Source organism: Plodia interpunctella, chromosome 25 (assembly GCF_027563975.2).
Source record: "Plodia interpunctella isolate USDA-ARS_2022_Savannah chromosome 25, ilPloInte3.2, whole genome shotgun sequence".
NCBI lineage: Eukaryota > Metazoa > Arthropoda > Insecta > Lepidoptera > Pyralidae > Plodia > Plodia interpunctella.
In genome coordinates, this window is record NC_071318.1 from 5,698,956 (window position 1) to 5,711,793 (window position 12,838).

At 36.3% G+C, this 12,838-nt stretch overlaps 1 protein-coding gene across 2 annotated transcripts; it reads right to left on the reverse strand.

Moving 5' to 3' along the window:
* Positions 1-8,255: 8,255 nt before the first annotated feature.
* Positions 8,256-12,423, reverse strand: Mat1 (Menage a trois 1). Of its 2 annotated transcripts, XM_053764133.2 has the most exons (6): positions 12,157-12,420; positions 11,749-12,045; positions 10,976-11,064; positions 10,597-10,740; positions 9,740-9,918; positions 8,256-9,027 (listed from the first exon to the last, which is right to left on the reverse strand). In XM_053764133.2, the coding sequence occupies exons 1-6, from the start codon at positions 12,278-12,280 to the stop codon at positions 8,928-8,930; spliced, it is 933 nt and encodes a 310-aa protein (XP_053620108.1). In that variant the 5' UTR covers positions 12,281-12,420; the 3' UTR covers positions 8,256-8,927. The 2 variants fall into 2 exon arrangements, with proteins under 2 accessions (XP_053620108.1, XP_053620109.1); XM_053764134.2 differs by lacking the exon at positions 9,740-9,918 and having other exon boundaries at positions 12,157-12,423.
* Positions 12,424-12,838: the final 415 nt, after the last annotated feature.

Below are 12,838 nucleotides of genomic sequence, written 5' to 3' on the forward strand. Positions count from 1 at the left end.
ACATTTCAATGTCGATAATTTTTTTTTTTAGGTTAAAATATTTTTAATAACGTTATTTATTGCTCTATTTTGTTTATTATTCGTTGCAAATAGGTAAAATCAAAATAGACTCTAAAAATTATGAAATGGAAAACTTTTGTACTTACATAATAATAATAAAATAACACAAGAGACAAAATAAAAAATGAGATATGTAATTTAAAAACATTAAATTTTAAAAATGCATTAAAAAATAAATAATAAAATTGAAAATTGCATGGAATATGCAAAAGTATCATCTAAATATATCATTAGGTACATGAGACTGATGTTTTATTTTGTTACAGGAAGGATAAATGTGTAGGCTCTCTTCTCTGAATGGAGATTTTCCTGTGTAAAAAATTTACGCGAAAGAAAATATTTAAAAAATGAAATCAAATACTTTACTTAAAATTTGTTGTTAATTTATAATTTATTTTACAAATATAACAAATGAAAATAACTTTTTTTTTTTATAAAATAAATATACCTATTGCATTGGTAACATTAATAACGGTTTTGTAATCATTTTAATTATCAAATAAATCGAATTATGTGGTTTTAAAAGGAACGTTGAAACTACCAAAGTATATAACACAAGCCCAAAATACTTACACGACAGAGCCGTTATGAAACTCGATAATATATCGATACCCCCATAGAACATCACTAGCGTCTAATTCTAAAATACTGGCTTGTTTCACCAGTCGATCATAGCCGTGTCTTCCCATCACTCACCGCCTCCCATCAACGCATCGGTCTTTATAAAAAAAACCACGGATAAACCCAGGCGCCATTAATAAACTTTTATAGAATATTTATATGTTTACGTCTTAAACCTGGCCGAATTTACGAGATATAATAAAACTAAGCGTTTAGTAGATTTTAATCTATTTTGCTACTTTTCGTGAGGAGTTCCGTTTTGCGCACCAATTCAAATAGATTCGAATAGCACCTAAGAGTTCCGGCAAGGACGTCAGGGATGCTACCATGAAATTTAAAGCGCGTAGCACGTCATTGCATCCACACGTTCTGTCTTTTTTCACACGTTGCGTACACGATATGGAAAAAAAGAGATGATTGAATATTTCGTGGTGGGTATTCAGCAGTAAAAATCACATTTGAATCTCAGATAAAGTTATTTTCTACGCCGACCTCGGATTTCGCGGCGTCACAGCCCCGAACTCATCGAGAATATGCGGAGATGAGAGAAAGCACCTAGCGATTTCCATAAATGCACCGGTTGATATATTTTCTGGAAATTTTGTATAGTTACGAGAAATACCTATAAAATGTGTTCCTCGAGATGAGACGTTACTAGTGAAGAGGACTATCTGTTTTGGAGAATTATAAATAAATGCAATTATACAGTACATTCTTATGAGTAATGTACTTACTTACATAGCCTTAAGTTATATATTTACATAGCTAAGCGGGAAAAAATATTGGGACACGTTTCAATTAATCTACGAATGGCGCCTGAAATATATTGGCGGATGCCCAAAGCGAAATCGAAAGGTGCTATTGAAATTGACACGCAGAACGGTATACTTTTTCTGCGTGTTTAGGATAGTTTGGATGACTGGAGTTTTTGGTGAATAATGCTGATGGATCTAAAAGTTTACGTTAGTTGAATGTGGGAGCAAATTGCATTGTTTTATAAAAAATCACGTATTAAAATTAAACTTTTCCCTACAAGAACCGTGCGATTCGGAGAAGAAAAAGTAGGAAAGCAGACCCTGGGCTCCGACGTTTAACGGCTGACGGAAGTAACCGAACAAATACGCCTAATTTAGAGAGAGAGAGAGGGAGCACTTTGAAAATTATCACTCATTTTTATTGATAAGATTATCTATTCAGCGATCGTTAAAAGCGTACCTAATTTAAAATTATACCTAACCTACACAAATATACACACGATAACCAAAAGCTAAAAAATAAATTATATCACATAACCTATTGAACGCATTGCATAAATAAATACCCACATGGAGTAATTGTATAACCTCTTCTTTGTTTTAACCGCACGGCGAACCAATATGGCGGACAGGAACGTCATCGAAACAATATGGCCGCGCGCGGTTATTGTTTGAATAGAGTCGGGTTATGCTTTCGACTTGTAAGGTTTTGATGGGATATTCTCCCGAGCAAACATCCGTTATTTGTAAGTTGTAATGCTTTTAACTTAACATCATGTTACATAACTTACAGGTTTGAGTTTTAAAACTTTAAGAAACTATTACAACTTCATATTTTTTTATTAAAAATGAAATGTATTTAAGTATTTTTTAATCGACCTATAGTGTAAAAAATGCCTCAGACAGAATCAAGTTTATTTTTCATATGAAGATATATCCGCCTTATATGAGGATACTGTGTCGAAATGAAAAAGAACAAATAGGGAAGCAGGCCCCAGAACTCCAAAAAATAACGGCTGAGTAAGACCCATTTTAGGGTAAGCTATCTGATCATACCAGTTCTAAATTGAGCCTTCCTTCCAGTTCACAATATCACGTCTCCATTTATCAGGAAAGAAGGAATTTCATACAAAACTTGAAAGATAGATGCCTGCTAAACGTGGTTGGTATAGATTCGTATTTGAAGTATTCAGATTCTGCAAAATCAGGTACTGTGCTGACATCGACCACGCGAAGAATCTCTCGAATATAATCAAATTAAATCAAAAATATGTATTTGCAATTATACAGGTATAATATGTATTTGTAATAATCCTTTTTCTTAAGTGACTTTTACTCAGGAAAAGCACTTTCATTTTCTTTCTGTTATTTGGCCAAAAAATACTAGCGTCTCTTGCAGCCACCATGTAGTCCCGTCTGCCCCCGGCCAGGGATAATACAAACCAACCATTAGAAACTTGGCCAGACTTGTATCACCTTGTACTAAACTGAACACAATATGGTTGCGTTATCTGAGCGCATGTGAGCGGAGCCGGCGGTAATAAGAAGTCAATATTAGTTGGGCGGGCGGGTTTAGGATAGGTTAGTATGGAAGTCGCTTGTAAAACATATTATGCAAGGCACAAATATGTGCCTATGACCCAGCAGAAGGGGCAAACCCAAGTGCTTGGTTTGAGGTCGTCAAGGAATGCGTGCGAATGGTCTGACAATTATGGACGCCAAAAAACTTGTGAAAATGTGGACAAAACGTGGAAAATGTACTCTGGGTTCTAAAGCTCTATGGCGGCGGAAGCGACAGGGAAACCCCGTAGAGAAAGTCCCATTGTTCTTCTCACTACCTAATAAATTATCTAGAATGTAGGCATATCTGTCAATATAGGCTTTTTCTATAACGGAAGCAAATTTATGAAGTCAATCTTTAAATTGGTTTGAAATGAGAAATATCTTTGTCTATTTCATTACAAAATAAAATACAAATAATAGGATTAATAGAAAAAGAAAATATGTTTATGTCACCTTGAAGCTACAAAAACTGGAGCGCCACTTTGATGACAAGAACTTTGATGCAACGTAGAATTTTTGTATGACGCGTAACGCCAGTAATTTGTAAAGATTACTAAAATCCGATGCGTGTTCTATTAACTATAAATTTGTGAAATAGTTACAATATATTGCTATCCCTTATTTTTAACATACCTAATTGAAATAAGACAGTTACAATAAAAAAAAATATATTTTTTTATTGCAACTAAATTGTTTTTAATACAAAGTGAAATTTCGTAAAATTCATCTGGTATAAATTTATACACATTGTCTTGCATCAGAAATTTCTTAGCAGTGCGAGGCCCAGTTATCTTAGCTTTATGACACGGAGCAATCCCTAAAAAAACTTGAAAAATTGTTCGTTTCCATACCAGCCAGCGCTCGGGGGCTCCCCGATAACACGGCGCGTTTACACAACGCCAATTAGAGTGAGCCCCGGGCGACGTGCCTGTAGATGCGGATTTCAGACAAACAACTAAATAAATATAACTTTATGATATCTTTCAAAGCTACAGAACTCCTAAACATGTATAATTAATAATTATTTATTTAATACGACCAACCGACTACCTCCGTGGCCTAATGGTCATCACGCCGGACTGCTACACTGGAGATCCCGGGTTCGATCCCCGGTCAGGTCAACATGGAAAATGTTTATCTGTATATATGTATATGTTATAGAATATAGTATCGTTGAGTTATAGTATCCCATAACACTAATCTCGAACTTACTTTGGGGCTAGCTCAATCTGTGTGAGTGAAAATAAAAAATACTATAAAAGACTTACATTTGTTAATTGACGTCCTTGGAGAAAAGGCTGCGGTGAAGTTTGTTGCGCCGGCTTCTTCACCTGCGCTTTGCGAAGTCGGCAGTAGATTTAGTTTAAGTATTTCTTTGACGTCAATCAGTGATGTAGGTATATCATCCTAAATTGAATAAAGAAATTTGAATTGTTTTTTTTTTTTATGACTTAGAGCTAAGTAACAAGTAATAGAAATGACAGTATGAAACAGAGAACTAATTTAAAATCTCCACAGGTAAAACAGAAGTAACAAAGAAATTGAGAAAACCAAGTAGATAATCCAAAGTATCTTTGGATAAACACATAGATCATATTGGACAAAACACACAGCCGCAAAAAATATCTCTAGTGTGGCATAGTTTGTAAAGGTTACTTTTTATCTTCAGCATGGAAATAAATTAAAAAAATGGCGCTAGTTGCGTGTTAGGTAGATACTTACATCATGGCACTTTTGTGTTTGTTCTTTCACGTCAAAACTCAGATTGGATTGGGCAGCATTGATTTTTGGTGTGGAAGATAATCGGAAAGGTAAAGAAAAGAATGACATAACTCCTTTTTGCCCAGGACGGAGCCGAGTGCAACAGCTAGTTTACCATAAAACATACCAAAATTGCACTTGCCATTTCCATCTTGCGACAAGCTGGATTCTGGAACGCTGCCAAGTGGAGTAATGTATTGCATAAGGTCTTAATATTCATACTTATCAATGTTGTAGATCGTAAACATAGTTGTTTATCGATTAAAGACTCATAATTTGTAGATAAAGATCTAGGCAGACTGGATACTTTTGTCCCCGAAAAATATAATGTACTCTAAGCTTGTTACGGATTCAACGAGCATTAAGTGCGTTCTATATATTTTTTTCTACTTATATTCAGTATAAAAAAACATCGTGTTTATAAGTTTTTCTTTGTATTGGTTTAAGGATAGAAAAAATAGGTGTGTGAATAAAATATACTATTCAATCTTTAAAAAAAAACTATTTAGAAAAAGCTATGTAACTACTGATATATATTATTTAATCTGTGACAGAGTTAAAATCTTTTCGGTACAAACTAAATCGAAATTTATGTATTAGGTACCGAGAAAATAATAGTAAGTTAGCCGAATGATGTTTATTTAAAATTATATACTTACCTAACTGATGAAAATTTTAGTATAAAATTAATGTTCTTTTTAACACCACTATGAATGTAAATAATGTAAACTCATGTGTTTTTGCAAATAAAATCTTTGTTTCCGAATGAGACTCAATTCCATCCATACTAAAGGTAGGTCAGTCGCGGACAAAAATAGTCGCACGCCTGAACAAGGCTTTATGTCTTAATTTGCGGAAGTTAAATTTCACATACATTTTCTTGTAACTTTGTATTTTACCAATGTAATTAGGTAGGTATAATGTTGTGAGACCGGTGACATAATGAACTGAATGTCAAATAAAACGAGAGAATTCCTCTCGATGTTTTCCTTCTCCATCATGCAAATGGTGGTCTATGGTATAGACCATAGACCAACAACATACAACAACCTACTATTGTTGCAACCTACAACCTGATTCCGGCTCCACATTATCACTTTTGTAATCAACCAGTGTGCTTGTTTCCTCACTATGTTTCCCTTCGCCTGAAGCAAGTGGTGGTCTATGAAAACTACTATACATGGGTCAGGTTGGTATACAAACTCATGTGGCATGAGTGGGATTCGAACCTGGGCTCTTTCGATCCACAGAGAGATCTTAAAGATGACGCTCCATAATTTCGAACAACAGATGAAAATTTTGAAACAACGGATCAAAATAAAAGTAACCTACATAAAGTAATTTAAATATTTTCAAAAAGATCATCCAGGGTATCTAGCGAGTTACGAGATAATTGTCAATAATTTAAACTTACACCGACGCCGCCGATGTCCGCCCGTCTGTCTGTCAATATTGTCCGAACGATAACGTGTAAAAGAGTTAAAAGACCCGCCAGGCACTAACTATGACAAACATGGCGCCGAGCGGAATTCGAGAGCTGGTATTTTACACGATTCTGAAAAAAAGAGGGTGTTATGTTTTCATGATCCATGTTTTTGTGTAAGTATGTGAGTTTTGTCCACTAACGAGGTTTTTTTTTGACGAGATATTAGGGGGCAAAAATTGTTGTTTTGACCATATCTATCACCTAGTTTTAACTCGCAATAGATACATAAAAAAAAGAAGTTTAGCTACGGATACCTAAAAGAAATAGCTATACCTAAACGTACCTTGCATTAAAACTTATATTAGGTAAATGTATCCTCTCAAAGTATCACTAGTTGAGTGAAAAGATCCCTTCATTCATGGGATAAGTCCGCCATTGTTCCTTCTTGTTACGTGTGAATAATATAGATATTAGACGCAAAAAGTTCTAAGCAAGTCTTGTAACTTTGTCAAATCAAATAGTTAATTTATTCAGAAAAGCTTTTTATTAAAATTGTTTATATAAATTTATCGAATACGAGAAATAACTAAATGGCGTTTGGAAATATATATGAGAAAACGCATGCTGGTAAACACACACCGGCACCTTAAATGTTTGTCCGTCTCAGGCTCTAACCAAGAAAAAATAAAGACGCCGCGCGCCGCGAATTACAAAGAGCCACGCCCCTTGCAGCGGACGATAAGGTATCGCGCGGGGCCCTTCTAAATCTGTGCCTTTCATTCAATTCAGTCGTGTTCCGTTGCGATATTGCGACCTACGTGCGTAGGTAATGCGTACCTACGGCACGGCTGTTGTTTTCAGGTTTTGACAGTGACGCGCGTTGACGTAGGTACGTCGGAACTTCATACAATTTCCACGTTCTCTGTCGACGGACGTCAAAATGACGGAGCGCGACTTAGTAATGGGGCATGGCTCCAACTCACTAGCTAAGTATACACTCACGAGGCTATATATAGGGTAATTTTTTATTCACAGTTTCATCATCCGTATCTGCTCACACAATTGGTGCAGTGTAAAAAAAATAATTAGATGAAAAGAATTTAAAAATCTTTTAGACTCTTCAGAAGGCCTACCACGAATCATACTATCACGTAGCGCGTTACTAACATCCACATGCTATTTCTTTTTCCAATATCGTGTACGCATCGCGTAAAAGAACATGTGGACATAAGCGTGCTATAACGTGTTTTATTATAAGTTGCATGTTGGTCCCCCAGGACTTTAAAGATAGTAAATTGTACCTGACCCGCAACACTCAATTTACATGTTAAAAGCTAACATGTGCCATTGGTTAGGCTCGTAACAAACAGCGTGGCGTCTTTACATTTCTTATTTGAGCCGAGCTTATGATGTCTGTTCCGTTTACTTTGTCGATAATGCATGCAACCAGCGATTGTGGAATACCCTGACCTTATACATATTTCCTATTTTTTCTGAATTATAAACACATTAGCTATAGGCCGCGTCTTCGCCCGCGTTCCGTTCCGTTCATACAATCTTTCACAGCCCTTTAGGGGTTGATTATTGAAAAAAAAACGGTAGCCTATGTTTGAATTGGGTTCTTCACCAACATACATTATAAATGTCCAGCGGTTTAGCCGTGAAAGCGGAACAGATAGACAGACAGACTTTCGTATTTATAGTATTAGTATGCATGTGAAAATGTGTTTGTCCTTCTCTCACATTAAAATGGAGCATTAGATTGTGGTAATTTTTGGTGTGGAGATAGTTGGACCGATGGAGGTAGGTAACTGTTGGCCATTTTGTGAATTTGTCCTTTTATTAATTTTGCGATTTAGTGTGTATGTATTGCAAATAAGATTTATATTACTACTACTTTTACAAAATCTTATACCTTTTAAATTTCATCAAAATCAGACCAACGCTTCGAAAGTTATCGCGTTACAAGACATACATACATAGAAAAAAATGTATTTTTGCCCCAAGTAGATGTAAATTACCAACCTACGGCACTACTAAATGTATTGTTTAAAGATTGAAACACAAAATAATACTCAATCTTATTTTATTATCACAAGACAACAACTCCGAGTAAACAGCAAATTAAATACTTACATCAATCGCTTAGAAATGTAAATATTTACATATTACAACTATATAACCTGTACAAAAAAATAAAACAAAAAATTATCAGAACTTTTCTCCAATTTTCGACTAGACATCGGAAAGAAAATGAGGCGCGTGCTTCCCGCCCTGAGATAGGACCACTAAACATCCTTCTGTGGATGTAGCAAGAGGCGGCTATGGGTTAAAACAGCCTTGACACTTAATAGGCAACAGGATTCCCTGGACGGTATTGATTTTAACATTGAATCTCCAAAATGCAAAGTTTATTTCTTATACGAACTCAAACCGTCGTAGCCGTAGAGAAATACAGCCATAGATTTTATATATCATTAAATTTATGATTATTTTTGATAATTATTATGGAAAAAAAAATTGAGCTACCGCAACTGTATTACTGATAGATTATGTAGGTAATAATTCAAGTGCGTTTGAACGCAACCTAGCCAGAATGTAAGCATAAACGAGGTTTTAATTCGGAAAGAAAACAAAACGAAAAACAAATCGACTACGCGTTTCAATTCGACGCCGGCGCCATCTATCGGCCGCCGGGGAGACTACAATTAGTCTAACACGATGACAGGCGGCGGGTCGGGTCAGCTGGCGTGGTAGAGCCCCGCAAACGCATCCTGCAACGCCCGTAGACAAGGTAGAGTTGATGAATAACCGCCGGCTTTTTCTGTTTCCGTTTCCGCCCTGGAAGGAAATATTAAGGCTGTTGGAATACAATTAGGATAGTTGACAAAGTCAAAGAATTATAATACATATGTATAATCTAAATAAAATAGATATATTTAGGATCATTATGATAATTCATAGACTGTAACAATGCAGCTGGATAATTACGCAAAGATTTAATCTTGGTTGAAAAGTCCATTTTCAAAAAGTATGAAATTATAAAAACAACCTCGACCATTATAAAAAACAAAAATTTTGTAACAACTTTTATTAAGAAGTCATTACCATAGACGTAATATTTAATGTACTGTTGAACAAACATATCTTTTTTCACGAACATTTTTTTCATTTTCGCAAGTTACGTCACTTGTTCGTGTCATTTAGTACGGAGCGTTTGGACGAGTACAAAAATGTGTGATCTTTGAAAGTATTGTAATTATCACAGTTTACTCTATACAGTGGCCGCGCCTGTGAACCTAAAGATCCCAAGTTCGAATCTTACTCGTGTCACATGAGATTGTATACCAATCTAACTCGTGTAAATTAGTTTTCACTTGCTTCCGGTGAAGGAAAACATCGTGAGGAAACCTGCAACTCTGATTGATCATCGACATGGGTGTGAAATGGTGAAGACAATGGCAAAATCCATTAATAATGCCAAGAAAGTCATTTCACGTGATGACCACAAGTCTCAGCCATGAGGAATACGACAATGAAGAAGGGTTCTCACTTGACATGAGCCAGATAGTGCATGCGCAGGATGTCGGACTCGGCGGGAGGCTCGGGCCCGGCGCGCGCGGGCGCCGCGGGCGCGCTGTAGCGGAACAGCGCCGCGGCCTCGTCCGCGGCCGCGCGCGCGTGCGCTTGAGAACCCACCGAGAACTTCACCCCTGACGAGAACTGACTCACCTGTTCCGGGTCATATTGTCTGATTAGTACCGGAGGCAGGGAGACGTGTGGTTCCGCCTTAGAATAGGACCACTCCATATCCATATGTGAGACGATTAAGGGACAAAAAGCCTAAGCATATAGGCCGCAATAGCATTCCCAAGGAGGGTTTACGTCAGGTTGTGAAATCACAGCCGAATCTTCATAACTTTAAGGTTATCTTTACGCTTACTACGGACTACGCGGCGTTACAGCCCCGAGAAGCAACCGAGAACATGCGGAGTTGAGGGAAAGTAAGGAAGCCAGGGAGTGGATTTCGTAAAAGTCTGACTGAAATACCGAAATATGATCCATCTCATAGAATAAACACATAAAAAAGACAAAGAACAGCTTTCGAAAAATAACTTATAGATACATGATAATATACTGCAGCGCCCCGGGGCTTCACTCCCATGGGAATTACGAGGTAAAAACTACGCTATGTCTAATTTCAGCTTATATTCTAGATATTCTAAAGGAGATAACTTATTAATTGTAAACAATCAATACAAAAGATTTCCAAAACATTTAAAGTATGCAAGTGTTGAGCAAAACATCAAAAAACACAGGCTAGATGCTTTATGACTACGTTTCATAGACTAGGTAGACAAAAAAAACACTATGAACACAACATAAAATTTGAACAATGATATTCATCACCTTGGGCACAACTGACACGGCTTCCTCCTGCTTGTTGGCAATGGTCTGAGCAAATGTGTTGAGTATATCCTTCGCATCACCTTCAGCAAACATCAGTTCGTCTATTAGCGCCTCTTTTTCCCTTATCTTTTGTTTCTTCGCCTCCTGTACAAAAATGATTAAATTTATGAGAACACTAGCTGTGTCATGGGGTTTAACTCATGTAGAAACTTGGGGGTAAAAAGTACCTAATGCAATGAGATGAGCTGGCTGGAATGATCAGCAGCTCAGACTCCGCACGCAGAAAGGGCCCAGACAAGAGGCCTAACTGCGGAAAACAGTCCTCGAGGGAAGTAAGTAAGTAACCAATGTGTTATTCCTGTTATGAGTTTAAACAAACCTGTTCCATGCGAGCGATTTCAGCACGACGGAGATCTTCCATCTGCTTCTCTATTTCAAGGATCTCTTCCAGCTCCAATTCCTCTTGACCTGGAATCACAATTATAGCATATCATTTAAAAGTTATAATGAAGAAAACAAATCATTATCTTTTATTTAATTTGACCTTCGTGGCGCAGTGGTAAAGTGCTTGCCTCTGAACCGAGAGGTCCTGGGTTCGAACCCCGGTCTGGTTGTGATAGAAAATGATCTTTTTCAAATTGACCTGGGTCTTGGATGTTTATCTATATATGTATTTGTTATAAAATATAGTATCATTGAGTTAGTATCCCTTAACACAAGTCTCAAACTTACTTTGGGGCTAGCTCAACATAGCGCTGGGGCTTTCAGTCACGGCACAAAGCTGAGCTTGGACCCTTTTCGGCATATGCCCCTAGTTCGTACTGTACATGTATAACAAATGTAAAACTGTAACTTTGTTTTTTTGTCTAATAAAGCATTTTCTTTCTTTCTTTCATTCATAGGTTTTAAAGACAATTTTAATAATAAACCCTGTTAAAAAGTTTCTCTAACTTTTTGGTCACTTCCCCAATGGTTACACATGAGATACTCAGTGTTTTGCTTCCTCAATGGTAAAGCTTAGGAGACCCAAGATCCACTTCCTTGTTTATTCATCTCTTTTAAGAATATCTATAGGTACATATATTATTAAATAGTTAATTTTTCAAGTCATCATAATCACAGAACTATAGAATAGCAACTAAACATATTTACCTATTTTGGCTTTATTCTTCATAATAATTTCCCTATTTTCCTTTTTGTACTGTTCTATTTTCTTATTTGTGTTAACCACATCAATATTATTAGTTAAATTGAATATAATAGTTTCAATTTCTTCCAAATAATCGTTATACTCTCGCAATGTGGCAAAATCTTCTTCCTTCTTGTTGTAATCCTTAAGGACTCGCTTGCGAATGTCTATTTCTTTCTCTACCATTGGATCCTCGAAGAGCTGAACACGGAAATTACTTCTTCTTAGAGGCACGTTACATTCCGGACAGGATCCTGAACCTAAATAGGACAATTTTTTATGTTTTATCATAAATGCATCTAGTTATTTACACCCAGATGCAAAAAAAATAGTTTTTATCTGTTGATTTAAGTCAATACAATGAGACTTACCCTTTAAAAACAGCAAATCAACACAACTTTCGCATAAAGTGTGACCGCACACGTTTACCATCAACTTTAGAGATGGGTTTCTGTATTTGGTGGTTTTACACCGCGGACAAGCTTGGTCATCCATTGTTGTTAAATTGTGTTGTAGTAGCGTTTTTAATTATATAAAATAAATTTACTAAAAGCAAGCAAGATTCGAATACAATACAAAACCCAAGATTCGGCGTAAGATGCAACGCAAACAAAAGCAGAAATAAAATGACACATGACAAACAAGCTAGGTACCTAACTGACATTGACGATTGCACAGGTCTGACTTTAGTATATTTCAATGTGTAACGTGTAAAGATCACAATCATAGATACAAATTTTGCACAATATTAGAACGGGGCGCGCGTCTCGTTTCTTTGTGTTTGCTAATTTGAGTTCCTAATCTTAAAAAAGTTGCAAGCAAAATTAGTGTAATATTGCTAAATTGATTAATTTAATAAAGAGCTTGCAATCCAACTACGCTTGCAACAAATTGCTAATTATGTTTCACATTTCTAGTTTTGTATTCACAACCATGGAATTAGTAGGTACCATTGACCTGAAATAATACAAGTACTTATATTATTGTAGGTACATACCTGCTCCGTATTTATTCTATAAGGTAGGTAGAGGTAGTCAATCCAAGCTCACAACA

Coding starts and splice junctions, on each gene's coding strand:
- Mat1 (XM_053764133.2), bottom strand. CDS start 12,280: ATGGATGACCAAGCTTGTCCGCGGTGTAAAACCACCAAATACAGAAAC. Junction 12,046..12,156: donor TGATTTGCTGTTTTTAAAGG/GTAAGTCTCATT, acceptor TGTCCTATTTAG/GTTCAGGATCCTGTCCGGAA. Junction 11,065..11,748: donor GAAGAATAAAGCCAAAATAG/GTAAATATGTTT, acceptor TTGTGATTCCAG/GTCAAGAGGAATTGGAGCTG.